The following is a 19,904-nucleotide window of genomic DNA, read 5'->3' as shown; positions in this document are numbered from 1 at the left end:
AAAAGATTGGATATATTGTCACAATTCTTTTCTAAGGTACCGGTCTGATAAACAGGAAGTAGCCAGATTAGCTACTAAATATATGCACACTGAAATATAGTCCCTTAAAATTCCCTGGCTGTGTACATGTTCAGATACGAACTATGAAAATTTTGTTTATATCTTTAGAGAAGTAAAATCAAGTATGTTTGTCTTTAGTTTTGTCAAATTGCTGTCTTGTTTTGTCCTGTTATTAGGTAACAGTACTGATACAATACTGTAAAAATACGGAGATGTGGTATGATTGCCAATGAGACACCTACATGTATCCACTCAAGTTCAAATAAAGTGGATGTAAGCAGTTATATGCAACCATACAGCCTTCAACAATGAGAAAAATCATATCAAATAGACCCTTGTAAATAGGCGTTGATCAAATGATATTGTAAATAAGAGGGTTGTATATTTCATGACGGTATAATACTAAACCCCTAACAGGAGGGATTTTGCCTGATATTCATATGATGAAGACATAATCTTTCAATCAGTTTAATTGAGGTCTGGTTCTGGCATGTCAATAACTGCTAGTAGTCTGTTGTTATTTATGTATTATTGTCATTTTGTTTATTTTCTTTTGTTTCATATTCTGACATCGGACTCGGACTTCTCTTAAACTGAGTTTTACTGTGCGTATTGTTTCGCGTTTGTTTTTTTCTACATTGGCTACAGGTATAGGGGAGGGTTGAGATCTCAAAAAACATGTTTAATCCCGCCGCAATTTTGCGCCTGTCCCAAGTTAGGAGCCTCTGACCTTTGTTAGTCTTGTATGATTTATAATTTAGTTTCTTGTGTATAATTCGGAGCTTAGTATGACGTCCATTATCACTGAACTAGTATACATATTTGTTTAGGGGCCAGCTGACGGACACCTCCGTGTGCGGGAGTTTCTCGCTACATTGAAGATCTATCGGTGGCCTTCGGCTGTTGTCTGCTCTATGGTCGGGTTGTTGTCTCCTTGACACATTCCCCATTTCCATTCTCAATTTTATAGTATGATTTACATCTGCAATAATCACGAAACAATCAGAGACAAGTTTGGGTCTAAATCTGTATGTCCCACATAATCAAATTGACCGAAGAGAGAGGCGAAAGATACTAAAGGCTTTTTCAAACACATAAGTCAATAATAAACTGACAAAACCACGGCAAAAAAAAAGAGAGAAAGATTAAAAAACAAACAACAGAATGCAAAACACAACAAAGAACATCTCAGACTGAACAAAACGAACCTCGCCAAAAAACTGGTGTGACCAAATGACTAATTTATCTCAGCCTTACATTATTTAGCAGACCCTTTATTATACCAAACCAAACAAAGTTCTTTATGGTACAATGTTTTTGATCCATCGGCCTGTCAGTCCTGTTCTCTTTATTGCAACTCCTCTGAAACCACATAACAGAGTTTTATAAATCTTTGTAGATAATGAGGAAATTATGAAATTATCAATTCATTGATTTTCTATATACTCCTACAACAGTTTGTCATAAAATCTGTCTAAAGACCACAACAGAGTTTCATGAATTTTTTAGATACTAGTAGTTAGGACATGCTATGTAAATGTGCATATTGGCAGAAAATCATGATTAATTTTTTATGCCCCACCTACGATAGTAAATGGGCATTAGTTTTCCGGTCTATGCGTCTGCTCCTTCGTCCGTTTTCTCGCTTCAGGTTAAATGTTTTGGTTAAGGTAGTTTTTGTTGAAGGTCAGGTCCAATAAACTTGAAACTTAGTACATATGTTTCCAATAGTATGTTTTTTTCTAAGCTTAATGCCAAAGAAGGTTTTTTTCCCCTATTTCACGGTCCACTGAACAAAGAAAATGATAGGGCAAGTGGGGAACGGTGTACGATGGACACATTCTTGTTTTTGTCGAGCCTGCGACTTTTGTCGCAGGAAGCTCGACATAGGAATGGTGATCCGGCGGCGGCGGCGACAGCGTTAGTTCACTTCTTAAAAGCTTTATATTTTAGACGGCGAACGACATGGATGCTCCATACTTTAAATACAGATGCCTTAAGTTTGGAAGTTTCCGTCTGTCACATGTCCATTGTCCTTGAACTCATTTTCATGGTTCAGTGACTACTTGAAAAAAAGTTAATAGTTTTTGTAATTTCTCTCATATTATGGGTAACTATGTTTAGTATTTGCGTACCTTGGTCAGCATGCCCATCAGACAGTTTTCACTTGACCTCGCCATCATTTCATGGATCAGTGAAAAGGGTTAAGTTTTTGGTGGTCAAGTCTATATCTCAGATACTATATGAAATATGTGTTGTATATTTGGTGTATGGAAGGATTGTAAGGTGTACATGTCCAACTGGCAGGTGTCATCTGATCTTGACCTCATTTCCTTGGTTCAATGGTCAAAGTTAAGCTTTTGAGTTTTGTTCGTTTTTTCTAATACTATATGCAATAGGTCAACTATATTTGGTGTCTGGAAATATCTTATGATGTCAGCCTCGCAAGTCTCATTTGACCTTGACCTCATTTTCGAGGTTCATTATTCAGTGTTTAGTTTTTGTGCCAAGTGTCATCTGACCTTGACCTGATTTGTATTGAATTATTATAAGGTGTAAATGTATTCCTCATTTTGGTCATATGACCTAGATCTCATTTTCTTTGGTCATGTTATTAATAAGTTTATGTGATAATTGTAGTAAAACTTTATATTTAGGTCTATGAACATAAATAAGGCGAGAAATTTCAACGTGTGTACTCTTGTTAGGAATTAGGAACTATGCCTTCTGAACTTAGAATTTCGGCCTAAATATACTTCTGCATATCTTCTGAAATTACACAACAGAATTTCATGCGTGTTTGAACTAAATAATTTGTTGAAATTTTGTTTGCTTAGTGACAATGTCGGGCTGTGAAGTATGTGAGCGTGCTCACAAAGGTTCTTTGATTACACACAGTTAATGCATTGTCTGTGCTTCCCAGATACAGTCTGTATGCATTGTCTTTGTTGTAAATTAAATTAAGTTTATGTATTGTACGTCGTTCTTAGTCTTTATACATTGTTTATATGCTTTGAATATGAGTCTAAGATACTTCTATTGTCGGTATATCTTAGAATTAGTCGGTTAACACTGTCTATGGATCAGAGACACAGTATGTATGCATTGTAAGTTGTTCCAAGTTGAAATAAAAGTCTGTATGTTTTGCCTGTTACTGCAAGATAAAGTGTGTGCACTGCCTGTGGCTCTTATATACAGTCTGTATGCATTTTCTGTATGCTTTATCTATGGGTCTACTTTTTAGATACAATCTGTATACAAACTGTATCTCTGACCCATATACAGTGTCCAAAAAAACTCTGTTTTAAGATCTTTAACCCATATACAGTGTGAAAATGATCTTTGGTTCTAAGATGCATTTTGTTTGATTTGCTGAATGCTTAGTATATATTGGTTTCGATATATGGTCTGTATGTATTGTATGGATCTTATATATTTGTATTTTTTTCCATCTGCTGAGTAAGCCTTTTTCAACTGATTTTTATAGTTCGTTCTTATGTTGTACTGTTACACCAAAGTCCCAGGTTATTGGAGGTTTGGGATCCCGCTAACATGTTTAACCCCGCCACATTCTCTATGTATGTGCCTGTCCCAAGTTAGGAGACTGTAATTCAGTGGTTGTCGTTTGTTTATATGTTACATATTTGTTTTTCGTTCATTTTTTGTATATAAATTAGGTCGTTAGTTTTTCGTTTAAATTGCTTCACATTGTCATTTCGGGACTTGTTATAGGTGACTCTGCGGTATGGGCTGTGCTCATTGTTGAAGGCCGTACGGTGACCTATAGTTGTTAACTGTGCCATTTTGGTCTCTGGTGGAGAGTTGTCAGTAGTGTTTGTGGGACAGAATGAACCCATAAAGGTGGACGTCGGACGCTGACGCTATATTTGGACCTGGGTGTGAACGCCGACGCCATATTTGGGCCTTAACGCGGACGCCATGGTCGACCATGAAATCGGGACGCGAATTTGGGGTTGGACCGTATGATTCGGACATCGAGACACCGACGCCATATTTGGGCTTTAAACTTGGACGCTATACCTTAATGTTGCATCAGACTACCCTTTAAAGTGGACGGTATATTCTCGAAAACGGACGAGAATTTGTCTTTGATAAACGCTTACCTAACCCCTAGGTAACAAGTCTGTGATAATTCTGAAAAGAATCTTCTACCTCTTAAATAATTAACTGCTTATACATGTTTATAACAACTGTAAGAATTCTTCAAGATATACTATTTATATTAATCAGAAAAACTGTCACTCAATGCAGTAGGCGGAACTATTCCCGTGTAAAGAGAATTGGATTAAAATGTTTGATATCAATACATAAAATATTTGTCTTTATCTTTTTAATTTTTGGATTTCTTATCTTATTAACATGACAATCGTGAAACATTCAGTAGTATTGCTTTCTACGGAAGCCCATTTAGGACCTCCAAAAGGTATAAAATTATTTGAATTCGAAATCACGAATTTAAATTGTTATCTCGAATTTTATAATTCGTTTTAACAGATTAAATTTGTGATAATGAATTGGTGAAAATCGTTATAACAGATCTTGTAATTCGTTATTAAGAATTAAATTCCTTATCACAATTTTTTGTAATTTGTGATTTTATCGTTATAACGAATTGTAGAATTTGTTTAAACTGATTAAATTTGTGATAACGAATTTGTGGAATTCGTTATCACAGTTTTTATTGTAATTGGTAATTTCAGATTAAAATTCATTATCACATATTTTTAGCTCACATGGCACACAGAATTAAGAGAGCTTTCTTCCTCACTCTGCACCCATCGCTGTTTATTACTTTTACAAAAATCTTCTTCATTAAAACCTTTTTGACAAAGTGAAACAAACTTGACCGCAATCAATTTAGTTTTAACGTATTTTACACTATACCTAGAAAGTTTTGTCGTGTAAACGGGTGGGTTTATTAGCCAGCGACAAAGTTTACACACCGAAACTCTCCGGGGGAAAATATGTCTACTTCTCATATTTCTTGACCGAAATATATTTATTTTTTATTTTCTACCAAAGTTTTTTTAAGCGGTGAATATCATTACTGTGTGTACCTGGATACATTTTACATAGATGCAACGAAAATAGTTTCGCCAACATGGTTTATCGAAATGTAAACCTAGGGATGAAAATCTTAGGTTTTACACTTCGATTAACCATGTTGCCGAAACTAATTCTTTTGCTTCTGTGTAAAATATATTAATTGGCGATACACACGAAGGAAATCGCCTGTCTAAGAAGACTTTAAATTAAGAAAAAAGGAATACAAATGTTACTGTCACGAATTATGGGTATCAAACACATTTTTTATGCCCCCGACGCTAGGCGTGGGAGAAGTTTAGTCTAGCCCTTGTCCGTCAGTCCAGTCCGTTTGTCGTGTACGTTCCCAGAAATGGTTTCCGTTTGCCTCAACCAAATGTTATAAATTCAACTTATACACTATGCCAATTACTAAAACACACAAATAAAATTTGAAATTGAAGGGCGTCTCTTTTATAGTTCGTGAGTTATGCCCCTTTACAAATGGTCAAAGACGTAGTGCTTATTCTGTGTAATTTCCGCTCTCTACATTTAGTTTGCCTCAACCAAATGTTATTGAATTAATACACAATGTTTATTAAGGTTTATTTACCCTTCTGTAGCCATTTTTGTACGAACTTTTCAAACTGCAATTGTATCAAAACTACAGATATAATGAATAATAGAGATAGGCCATTTTGTACATATTCCAAGGGGAAATAATGCTTTGCATCAAGTTTCCCCTTGGAACATGTACTAAATGGCCTATCTCTATTATTTATTATAACTTTAGCTTTGATACAATTGAGGTTTGAAAAATTCGTACAAAAATGGCTACAGAAGGGTACATAAACCTTAACACAAAACACTGAGTCTGATGATCAAGTTTAAAATTGGGTGACGCCACTTTTACCGTTCTGAACTTGTGCCCATTCAGCGCTAATTTACAAAAACAAAACAAAACAAACAAACAACCAAATTAAGTGTCCAATCAATTTTGCTAATTTTTAACAACGAATTACAAAATCTGATATAACGATTTCCAACAATTCGTTCTCACAAATTTAAGCTGTTATAACGAATTATAAAATTCGTAATAACGATTTAAATCCGTGATTTCGAATTCAAATTATATTTGTGGGACGTCCTATGGGCGTCCGTAGCTTTCCGACTTATTTGAACCACTTAATTAATATCCTATGGTCCTGTTTAACATGACATGTCAAATAATTAGATTAAGAGATAAAGCACATCTGGTGATTAAAAATAAGTATCTTTATACACTTTCTTTCAATAACATGTTTACAGGTGTACACTTTTTTATTTGGTTCTAATTAACGGACACCAATTATAAAAATATAGTCTGTGACATTAAATAATTATCTTTATCTTTTAGATAAGCATGACAACCGTAAGCATTGAGTAGTATTGCATTCCAACTCATTTCAACCACATATAATTACTATCATATGATTAGGATTTCAACCCAAATGATTAACTGAAACCACGTCTGGTCATTTAAAATTGTTTCTCATTTAACATAATTTTAACTATATATTTGAAAATTCCACGGTCGTAGTTGGTTTTTATCTTCAAAAATACACGGATAATATATTTAATCAATCAATATTTATATACAAGGAGTTTGGATTGGGTTTACAGAATAGAGAATAATGGACGAAAAAATAAATAAAGAATGATATGGGCGAGAAAAATAAAGAATAAAGAAATATGACCAAAATAAATATAAAGAATAGTGAAATAGGGACTGGTAAAATATATCGAATAGAGAAATATACGGCTGCTTAAATATAAGGAATTAAGAATTATGGGATGTTAAACTATAAAAAAAATTATATGAAAATAAAGAAGATGATTCTGGCTCTGTAGGTGGCCGGCTCTTAGCATACGGTCCAATCAAACAAGTTTTATGTCTATATAGTCCTTAACATAAAATTATGATGAAGATTACTAAATGCTTAAGGAAGAAAGATGATCAGGAGGATTCATTAATTATACAGAAACACAAAAAATTGTATTGACTATAATAATTATTTCAACCGTATAGAAGATAAATTAGTCTACTGCACTTATATAGTTATACACAACACATTTTAGCCTATTGCAAGGCAAAATTTATGTTCCTATCCAATATACCCTTTATCCCGCGGGGTGGCCTCTTTTACAAGACCTATACCTATTGTATTTATGGTTAACGTGTTCTAAACATTCATGAACTATTTGCCACTGGACGTTAAGCAATCAATTACTATTTCCGTTTATTTCCTTAAATACGGCTTTGAGTATAACAAAGCTGTAAGAGAGATACTAAAGGTTTCACTGGAATTAACACTATGGACGAGTTTTGTTTATTTATTAATAGCGAAAACTCGCTTTCATCCATCGTTTGAAAATAACGTACGTGGCAATTTCAAAGTGCGCCTTCCAAAACGCTATACGTTGGATGGATCGTGGGAATGTGCATTGAAGGTGTCGTTCATACCGGAATTAGAAGCCTAAACGAGACGTATGTACTTCTGTTCCGATTTCGTGCACCAGTCGTACGTTAGGGAAAATCTCTCCATATTCTCCAGTCGATACGATTAAATGAAGATATCACGGACGTGACTTTTGGGAAACCAGTCTATTTCACGGTAACCAGGAATGAATTGTATCACATCAAATTTGTTTTGAGATACAATCATCTTCAAATATGTCGTCTAAAAGATGACCATGTATTTCTCTTGCTATATTTTCGAAGGAAGTGAAGTAAATCTATAAGAGGAAACTACTCACTGTCATTTAGGAAATTACGAGTATGTTTAATTGCAATATTTGCCGTAAAGTGTATGTGTGGCCGCACGATCTTCAAAGACATATAAGAAGTAAGCATTCTTCCGATGAGCCACTATACCACCCAGGTGTTACCCAGCAGCAGCAAAAGCAGCAACAGCAGCAGAAGAAAAAGAAGCAGCAGCAGCAAAAGCAGCAGCAGAAGGCTTTCGTGTTTAGACACCCTTTCACCATGATTGTGTCCGGTCCAACCTCCTGCGGAAAAACTTATTTTATTTTATTTGTTTCAACACATAAAAAAACTGTGGAGTCCTAGTCCAGACAGGATCGTTTGGTTGTATAAAAGGTGGCAACCTCTTTACGATGAAATACAACGAACAGTGCTTCCACGCGTTGAATTCATTCGTGGAATTCCTTTTGATCTCGAAAGGGACGATTTTTTCGATCCCAACATTCGAAACATGATACTATTAGATGACCTCATGTCGACATCAGACAAAGACTCCAGAATAAATGATTTGTTTACGGAAGGGTGTCACCATAGGAATTTATCGGTCGTCGTTTTTAATCAGAAATTATACTTTGGCAAAGACCCCACCCAGAGACGAAACTGTCATTATCTCATTCTCTTTAATAACCCCATTGATCGACAGCCCATCGTGACTCTTGGCCGACAGATGTATCCTTCTCGAGGGGACTTCTTTCTCCGGAAATTTGAAGAGGCAAAGAGGACACCTTTCGGGTACTTTTTTGTTGACCTAAAAGCTAGAACCCCAGAAGCCTCCAGATTGCACACAGAGGTCTTGCAGGTCGGTCAAGGAGAGACACCAGACGGACAGAGGTATGACGACCGTCTCTCGAATACTTTTGAAGACGATAGTTCGGTCTCATCAGACGAAGATATTGCCGACGAGACAACACATAGTTCGTCAGAGGATGCTGAAACACGGAAAGATCTCATCGCCTGTCATGATTGCGGAGTACTTAGTGTTTGCTCACCTACGTGGATTAGAAGCCCAACGTCAGCAATGTTGTGGGAATAAAAACGGCATTGCTCTCCCGATGACCGGGAAAGATGTAGAGGATGCTTTGAGTGGATTGCCCGTGACCGTTTGCTGTGCAGAAGACTTGCCTAGATATGTGAGCGACAGGCGTAGAAGGTTTGTGGTCAATACGGACAACTGTGATTAAAAGGGGAGTCATTGGGTTGCATTTCATTTCCCGCATCGGGTCCATCAGAATTTTTCGACTCCTTAGGACCATTACCGGAAAAGTACCAACGCTATTTCAGAAATGTACTCATCGTCAATGGACCGAAATACTGTGTGGTTTGTAATCAAATCCAACCCGATGATTCAGATACATGTGGCCTGTATTGCATTTTTTTTACGTCAAATTGAGATGTCGGGACTCGAGATGAAGGACATTATCAACAACTTTTCATCCACTGACACGATTCAGAATGACAGAAAACTCGTAGCTCTATTTGGTTAAATGAAAAATAATAATACAAAAAAAAAAATAATGAAAAAAGAAAGAAAAAAAAACAGAAGAAAAGAAAAAAAATCTTAAAACACCTACATGGATGTATAGCAGGTCTCAAGTCTTGAAAAACTCTTTCTAGGGTCACTAAAAGTATCCACCCTGGAGGGTAGCCTGTTCAAACATTAAGATATAGCGTCCAGGATTTAAGCCCAAATATGGCGTCGGCGTCTCGATGTCCGAGTAACATGGTCCAACCCGAAGTTTGCGTCTTGATTTCAGGGTCGACTATGGCGTCCGCTTTATAGCCCAAATATGGCGTCGGCGTCTGCGCCAAGTTTCGAATATGGCGTCAGCGTCCGACGACCACCTTAATGGGGGTCATTCTGTCCCACAAACACTACTGTTGTCTCATTGGCAATCATACAACATCTACTTTTTTATATTATATATATATATTATCTATACGTATATATATTTTCTATATACGAATTTTACATGTTTAGATGATGCAATGAAAATTCAGAAGATATGTGGTAATATTGCCAATGAGAAACTTATCCACCAAAGACAAACAAATGTGAATCAGCCATGAGTTACACATATGTATTCATGTAAAATGCTATTAAAACCCATTCCTGACTAGATGTGACGAAAAACGAAAACTAACAGCCCGATTAATGCTGAAACGATAAACGTAAAATCAATATCAAAGACAGCAACCAATAACAATACAGTGCTCCTATATATCGTCTACCAACAGTATTTGTCTATACCTACTGTCGGTAGTTAACATACAGTATAGTGCTCCTATACACCGTATATCAACAGTATTTGTCTGTACCTACCGTCGGTGGTTAACATACAATATAGTGCTCCTCTATACCGTCTATCACCAGTATTTGTCTATACCTACCGTCGGTGATTAACACACGATATAGTGCTATTATATATACCGTCTATTAAGAGTTTTAGTCTATACCTACTGTTGGTAGTTAACATACAATATAGTGCTCCTATATACCGTCTATCAACATTATTTGTCTATACCTTCTGTCGGTAGTTAACATGCAATATAATGCTCCTATATACCGTCTATTATCAGTATTTTTCTAAACCTACCGTCGGTAGTTAACATGCGATATAGTGCTCCTATATAACGTCTACCAACAGTATTTATAATGAAATTCAAAACAGTGTGGCTGTGGCCATTGATTGACACATTAAATTCATCCATTGACTGGGACAATTAAGGTGAACGTTTGTATGTAACTACCACTGCTCACTATGTACTTTTTAAAGACACTTAAAACTATGGGGTCACCAAAAGGTTCTCAACAACTTAATAAAGTAATTCGAAAAACTAATCAGAAATAACACGATGTTTTGATTTATATCAATTATATAAATCAGAACATAAAGGTTATTCCTGATTAATTTTTTGAATTATTTTATAATTAAAGGCGTTAAGAAACCTTTGGTGACCCCACAGTTTAAATGTCTATCGTAGGTACGTCGTGAACAGTGGTCGTTACAGACAAACGTTCATGTAAATTGTCCCAGTCAATGGATGAATTTAATGTGTCAATGAATGGCCACAGCCACACTGTTTTGAATTTCATTCTATCTATACCTACCGTCGGTGGTTAACATGCAATACAGTACTCCTATTCACCGTATATCAACAGTATTTGTCTATACCTACCGTCGGTGGTTAACATACGAATTAGTACTCCTTTACACCGTCTATCAACAGTATTTGTCTATACCTACTGTCGGTAGTTAACATACAATATAGTGCTCCTATATACCGTCTATCAACAGTATGTGTCTATACCTACTGTCGGTAGTTAACATACGATATAGTGCTCCTATATACCGTCTATCAACAGTATTTGTCTATACCTACTGTAGGTAGTTAACATACAATATAGTGCTCCTATGTACCGTCTATCACCAGTATTTGTCTATACCTACCGTCGGTAGTTAACATACAATATAGTGCTCCTATATACAGTCTAACATACAATATAGTGCTCCTATATACAGTCTATCAACAGAATTTGTCTATATCTACCGTCGGTGGTTAACATACAATATAGTGCTCCTATATACCGTCTATCAACAGTATTTGTCTATACCTACTGTCGGTAGTTAACATACAATATAGTGCTCCTATATACCGTCTATCAACAGTATTTGTCTAATACCTACTGTCGGTAGTTAACATACAATATAGTGCTCCTATATACCGTCTATCAACAGTATGTGTCTATACCTACCGTTGGTAGTTAACATACAATATAGAGCTCCTATACACCGTATATCAACAGTATTTGTCTGTACCTACCGTCGGTGGTTAACATACAATACAGTGCTCCATTACACAGTCTATTGACAGTTGTCTATACCTACCGTCGGTGATTAACATGCAATATAGTGCTCCTATATACCGTCTATCAACAGAATTTATCTATAATACCTACCGTCGGTGATTAATATGCAATAAAATGCTCCTATATACCGTCTATTTATATTTTTTTTTCTAAACCTACCGTCGGTAGTTAACATGCGATATAGTGCTCCTATATACCGTCTACCAACAGTATTTATCTATACCTACCGTCGGTAGATAACATACAATATAGTGCTCCTATATACAGTCTATTAACAGTATTTGTCTATACCTACTGTCGGTAGTTAACATACAATATAGTGCTCCTATATACCGTCTATCACCAGTATTTGTCTATACCTACTGTCGGTAGTTAACATACAATATAGTGCTCCTATATACCGTCTATCAACAGTATTTGTCTAATACCTACTGTCGGTAGTAAACATACAATATAGTGCTCCTATATACCGTCTATCAACAGTATGTGTCTATACCTACCGTTGGTAGTTAACATACAATATAGAGCTCCTATATACCGTCTATCAACAGTATTTGTCTTTACCTACTGTCGGTAGTTAACATACAGTATAGTGCTCCTATACACCGAAAATCAACAGTATTTGTCTGTACCTACCGTCGGTGGTTAACATACAATACAGTGCTCCATTACACAGTCTATTGACAGTTGTCTATACCTACCGTCGGTGATTAACATGCAATATAGTGCTCCTATATACCGTCTATCAACAGAATTTATCTATACCTACCGTCGGTGATTAACATGCAATAAAATGCTCCTATATACCGTCTATTATTATTTTTTTTTTCTAAACCTGCCGTCGGTAGTTAACATGCGATATAGTGCTCCTATATACCATCTACCAACAGTATTTATCTATACCTACCGTCGGTGGTTAACATGCAATACAGTACTCCTATTCACCGTATATCAACAGTATTTGTCTATACCTACTGTCGGTGGTTAACATACAATATAGACTAAAGTGCTCCTATATAACGTCTATCAACAGTATGTGTCTATACCTACTGTCGGTAGTTAACATACAATATAGTGCTCCTATATACCGTCTATCAACAGTATTTGTCTATACCTACTGTAGGTAGTTAACATACAATATAGTGCTCCTATATACCGTCTATCAATAGTATTTGTCTATACCTACTGTCGGTAGTTAACATACAATATAGTGCTCCTATATACCGTCTATCACCAGTATTTGTCTATACCTACCGTCGGTAGTTAGCATACAATATAGTGCTCCTATATACAGTCTATCAACAGTATTTGTCTATACCTACTGTCAGTAGTTAACATACAATATAGTGCTCCTATATCCCGCTATCAACAGTATTTGTCTAATACCTACTGTCGGTAGTTAACATACAATATAGTGCTTCTATATACCGTATATCAACAGTATGTGTCTATACCTACCGTTGGTAGTTAACATACAATATAGAGCTCCTATATACCGTCTATCAACAGTATTTGTCTATACCTACTGTCGGTAGTTAACATACAGTATAGTGCTCCTATACACCGTATATCAACAGTATTTGTCTGTACCTACCGTCGGTGGTTAACATACAATACAGTGCTCCATTACACAGTCTATTGACAGTTGTCTATACCTACCGTCGGTGATTAACATGCAATATAGTGCTCCTATATACCGTCTATCAACAGAATTTATCTATACCTACCTTCGGTGATTAACATGCAATAAAATGCTCCTATATACCGTCTATTTATATATTTTTTTCTAAACCTACCGTCGGTAGTTAACATACAATATAGTGCTCCTATATACAGTCTATTAACAGTATTTGTCTATACCTACTGTCGGTAGTTAACATACAATATAGTGCTCCTATATACCGTCTATCACCAGTATTTGTCTATACCTACTGTCGGTAGTTAACATACAATATAGTGCTCCTATATATACCGTCTATCAACAGTATTTGTCAATACCTACCGTCGATGATTAACATACGATATAGTGCTATTATATATACCGTCTATCAAGAGTTTTAGTCTATACCTACGGTTGGTAGTTAACATACAATATAGTGCTCCTATATACCGTCTATCAACAGTATGTGTCTATACCTACTGTCGGTAGTTAACATACAATATAGTGCTCCTATATACCGTCTATCAACAGTATTTGTATATACCTACCGTCGGTGGTTAACATACAATATAGTGTTCCTATATACCGTCTATCAACAGTATTTGTCTATACCTACTTTCGGAAGGTAACATACAATATAGTGCACCTAAATACGGTCTATCAACAGTATTTGTCTATACCTACCGTCGGTGGTTAACATACAATATAGTGCTCCTATATACCGTCTATCAACAGTAGTTGTCTATACCTACCGTCGGTGGTTAACATACAATATAGTGCTCCTATATACCGTCTATCACCAGTATTTGTCTATACCTACTATCGGTAGTTAACATACAATATAGTGCTCCTATATACCGTCTATCACCAGTATTTGTCTATACCTACCGTCGGTGATTAACATACGATATAGTGCTATTACATATACCGTCTATCAAGAGTTTTAGTCTTTACCTACTGTTGGTAGTTAACATACAATATAGTGCTCCTATATACCGTCTATCAACAGTATTTGTCTATACCTACTGTCGGTAGTTAACATACAATATAGTGCTCCTACATGTGTATATACCGTCTATCAAAAGTATTTGTCTATACCTACCGTCGGTGGTTAACATACAATATAGTGCTACTATATACCGTATATCAAGAGTTTTAGTCTATACCTACTGTTGGTAGTTAACATACAATATAGTGCTCCTATATACCGTCTATCAACAGTATTTGTCTTTACCTACCGTCGGTGGTTAACATGCAATATAGTCCTCCTATATACTGTCTATCAACAGTATTTGTCTATACCTACCGTTGGTGGTTAACATGCCATACAGTACTCCTATATATCGTCTATCAACAGTATTTGTCTGTACCTACCGTCGGTGGTTAACATACCATACAGTACTCCTATAAACCGTATATCAACAGTACCTGTCTATACCTACCATCGGTGGTTAACAAGCATTACAGTACTCCTATATACCGTCTATCAATACTATTTTTCTCTACCTACCGTCGGTGGTTAACATATAATACAGTGCACTTATATACCGTCTATTATCAGTATTTTTCTAAACCTACCATCGGTGGTTAACATGCAATATAGTGCTCCTATATACCGTCTATCAACACTATGTTTCTAACCTGTTTCTATACCCACCGTCGGTGGTTAACATGCAATACAGTGCACCTATATACCGTATATCAACAGTATTTAGTCTATACCTACCGTCGGTGGTTAACATGACATATAGTACTCCTATATACCGTATATCAACAGTACCTGTTTATACCTACCATCGGTGGTTAACAAGCAATACAGTACTCCTATATACCGTATATCGAAAGTATTTGTCTATACCTACCGTCGGTGGTTAACGTACAATATAGTGCTGTCTATTAAAATTATGTGTCTATACATACTGTCGGTGGTTAACATACAATAAAGTGCTCCTCTATCAACAGTTTTCATTTATACCTACCGTCGATGGTCAATATAACGTATTATATGGTCCGTATTATATAGTGCTCATATATACCGTCTGTCAAAAGTATCTGAATTTACCTACCGTCGGTGGTTAACATACAATATAGTGCTCCTATATAAAGTCTGTTAACAGTATTTCTTTATACCTACCGTCGGTGGTTAACGTAAAATATAGTGCTCCTTTATATACCGTCTTTCAATAGTATTTCTTTATACCTACTGTCGGTGGTGAACATAGAATTTAGTGCTCCTATATACCGTCTATCAACCGTATTTGTCTATACCTACCGGCGGTTGTTATCAAAACAAACTATTTTCAATCGACAGTCCAAAGTTTCGTATCTATACTTCACTCTGAATGACCGATGGCATTTATTTGACCAGTAACATTCCCTTTTGTATTCATAATTTAGTTTTCTCCCTGAACTTGTCTGAAATATTTGCGGCTGTACTGATGGCAAACAACAATCAATCAATTTCTTAAAGTACTTCTCAATCTAAATAATATATTATTTTTTAATCTAACCAGTAATATGTGATCGGTGAATGTACGTATGACAATTACGCCAATTTTGAAAAAGCATATTTTTTTTCATTTGCGCACATTGACATTTTTTAATTTGCGCCAAATTGATTCGAAAGGTTAGGTCTGATAAATTTAGATGATAAAATTAAACTTGTTTAACCAAACGCAGCAATTCAATGAACACAAGCTACAATATAGATAAATGTGTATATAGACACATGTTGAGCTCATGGGTATCATCATTTAATCACACTTCTGGTACCCGAACATTTACTTTCATATATGGAACCGATGCCATAAAGAAAAAAACAGGCTTTAACTTATAAAAATTTTAATAAAAAAGGGGATGCTTTATTGTAGGGAAGAAATCACAAGGTTGCAGTTCAACAGAAGTGTTGCATGACAATACTCAGTTAAAAATGATTTGTGCATATGCAAATGTGCTTTTTATGTCAAACTGTTACAATCTTATTTTATAAAGTGCTACTTCAAGTGTGATGTACACTTGCAATAAACTTATCCTGCTTTCAATCCCCCTCCTCCTCCCCGTCACGTGTGAGCAAGTGGCAGGTGGCAAAAGGCCAGAAGGAATATTTTTGTTATTATATAAATAAATTCTATACATCTTATATGCCTCATGACTTGTGTTTACCTGTTAATTTGTGCAAATGAAGAAAATAAATTTGGCGCAAAGAAATAAAAAAAAATAGGCGCTAATTAAGTGCAGATTGGCGCAAATGGAAAAGGCCGAAGCAAATATAATCTTTTCTCGTATCAAGATTTCAAGATGTTATTCATAACCTCAGACACATACTTGTGTACAAGAGGACAATAATATATACAACCATATTAAGATAATACATAGCGAGACAGGACAAACGAAATACAAATACATAGTATATTTTAAAAGACAATTGGTATAATTAGATTAAGTATTTTATGATTTTCTTCACGAACATTGATAATTTCCTTTGAACTTGTACTTTACATATAGACAACAAGCCAGTGAATTTCTTCTTGCTTGGATTCATTACATAGTAATTTGGTACAAACTTTGATCTAAGAGCAGAAACATCAGCATTTTTACAGGTAAACAATATATGAAACTCATCCCCTATTCCCTCATTACATAATGTACATATTCTACTTTCCCTCGCGATCCCCGCCCATCTACCCGTCTCAATAGGTAACTTCAAATTCGAGCATCGAAGTTTAGATATGTAATATCTGTCCTTGGGTAATAATCGCAATAGATACGGTTCCAAACCAAACTCGAGTTTGAATAAAGAATAGAATTCACCCCTATCAGATCAAATTGGTGTTTTCTTTCTTTTTTTCGTTCAGTTTCATCTAGTCCATTTGTTCATTTGACTCTGTCTCCATCACGACTAGGATGCATTTTAATTTATAATGTAAAGTCGTTCAGGTTTTTGTTTTATTATATAAAAAAAGAAGACATGGCATGATTGCCAATGAGACAACTCTCTAAAAGAGACAAAGTGACACCGGAATTAAACTATAAAAAAATCCTTTAACAGATCACGATGTCTGTAAATTCAGAAATTAATGCGAGGTTTTTATTATTGCGACAATAATTAAGACTCGCATTTTGAAGTATTGCGTTTGATTTAATCGGGATTTTTTCTTACTCGTTGTAATCAAATTCTCATTTCAGGCTATAATGAGACTTACCGCATTAAATATCTAATAATTGCACGCAACAAATTTACATTCAAAGACTATGAATTTGATGCATATTTGACAATGTTAGTTAGTTTATGTTGCCAAAAATTCTATAATTAGACATAAGTGTACTATTATTCTCCCAAGTTTATTTGAAAAGGTATAATTCCTCTATACAAATGGCAAAATCTTTCATAAAATATCTAGTAAGTTGGATAAACGTTTACCAAATCACCTCAATACAGTTTGATTTATATATTCACTTTGCTATTCCGTTCTTGCACAGTGATATAGTTCATTTTGCGTCATCCCATATTATAGCAAAGGGAGATTATCTCAGCATCACCGTTACATTAGTAATAGCTCTCGTACATAAAATAGTTAGCTCGAACTGTATGAGCCTGTGTGAATCTGATCTTTATATTAAAAGTGCATAAATGGTTCACATATAGGTCTTATTTAAACATTAAACAGTATCAAAACAATTAGTGCATTATAATATAACCAAATAGGCATGCAAAAAAGAATCAATAGGCAAAATATGCTTGTCTTAAACCGTCTAATTCTAATTGCTAATATTTACTGTATTGTACATAGCTCAATTCCATTCCATTCCATTCAATTTTATTTATTTTTTAATTTTCAGCAGAAAACAGTATTTCTAACAATTAAATTGAATTAATTTGATATGACGTTGACACACGGTAATCACTCTCATGTTTTTATTTACATCGCTGTCAATCATCCGGTAAAGATGAATATTCATTACTACCCTCGGTAGTTAACGTCCCTCGATGGTTAACTTTAAGTGCCTACCAACAAAATATGGTTACTTGGTCTTCTCCCGACCGACAGTAAAACGCTTGCCGAAGTGGGTCGTCCGTTTGGCTGTGCGGGATGTATCAAGTTTGCAGTCACGTCCGGTCAGAATGGAGACGTTAAATCCGATGCCTCGTGTAAAGAGAGTGACACGCTCTTTGTACCTTAGAACTCTTGCAACAACTCTTTGATGGGTCCGTAGGTGGCCTGTTGCAAGGCAAAAACTGTCTCTATCCAATATACCCTCATTTTCCAGTGGCAGTCCAATTTTCCCTGAAATTCATCCCGAATGGCCTCTTTTATGACAAGACCTACTTTTTGTATTTATTTTTAACTTGTTCTCGTCCTGAACATGCATGAAATATTTGCCACTGGACTTTAAGCAACCAACAATCAATCAATAAAAAATTCTAAGTTCAAAAAAAATATTAATTTAAAAAGAAAAAAAAACAGGACGTTTATTCTGTAAACATTTTCTGTAACAAAATACTAGTGTATTCTCTTTAATATCTGTAATCAGTATCGTGATATCTAGTTCTTTTATTATCTACCATTATTCTTTATGCTTTCATACCCAATTATTTTTCTTTTTTTTTTTGCGGTATTTTTGCTCAATTTTCTCTATTTATTAATTTCCCCCTATTATTCTCTTTTTCTTTAAACCTTTACATGACCTTCAAACAGTACAATCGTGAACTGTGCAGGAACACACGATCATATGCATGCCTGAAGAAAAGTACAGAATTTAATTGAATAGAAAAAAAAAATATTTTAGTCTTGTTTCACATTAAAAATAAACAGATTTGATATCCTAAAATAGCAATCACAGCCAGATATTTCCGTATATAACAGCAACAGCTGAGAGGTTAAGAATATGACTTTGAAAAATAAAGCATACCCAAAGTCATCTAAGTCGCAATTTCTAACAGGCTTAAAACATATGCTTAAACTCATGAAAGAATGGATAAAAACTGCCATATTAATTCAGGAATATGGCAGTTTTTATTAACCTTAGGAATATTTCCAGTTCACAGAACCAATCAGTTTATTTTTAACTGGAGATGTTTGACAATTCAAATGTTTTGTTTTCCAAACTTTATTTTCGTTACTCAAATCCGGATTATTTTCGTTTCGTTACCGATTAGTATCTATTTTTATAAATTCATAGGGACCGTTTCAAAACATAAAATGCCCACTTACGCACATTCCTCCAGAATTACACCACTGAGACTAAGCCCTCTTGTACTACTGGCTTTCACCACTGAAATGATTTGAGGTATCTTCAACGACAGTCCACCAATGATTACACTAGTACTCAAAATATTACAAAATATCTCCACCCCACTTGATAAAGTCATGTTGATAACTTCCCTGTAGATCTGTTTATCTAATTAACATCGGAACTAATAATTCTAAAAAATTAGAAATCAACAAAAAGAAGCTTTATAATATAAAGGA

The 19,904-nt window shown here is 35.2% G+C and overlaps 1 protein-coding gene across 1 annotated transcript in view; it reads right to left on the bottom strand.

Annotated features, from left to right (window-relative positions):
• LOC143072899 (solute carrier family 66 member 3-like) overlaps positions 1 to 19,850 on the bottom strand; it is a 35,116-nt gene extending 15,266 nt beyond the window's left edge. Inside the window, exon 1 of the mRNA XM_076248051.1 lies at positions 19,647 to 19,850. Coding sequence (XP_076104166.1) covers positions 19,647 to 19,804 — 158 coding nt within the window. The 5' untranslated portion in view covers positions 19,805 to 19,850. The remainder of the gene's footprint in view (positions 1 to 19,646) is intronic.
• Positions 19,851 to 19,904: the final 54 nt, after the last annotated feature.

This window comes from Mytilus galloprovincialis, chromosome 1, assembly GCF_965363235.1.
Source record: "Mytilus galloprovincialis chromosome 1, xbMytGall1.hap1.1, whole genome shotgun sequence".
NCBI lineage: Eukaryota > Metazoa > Mollusca > Bivalvia > Mytilida > Mytilidae > Mytilus > Mytilus galloprovincialis.
The sequence above is the reverse complement of the archived record's forward strand: the minus strand, read 5'-3'. Positions and strand labels throughout refer to the sequence as shown.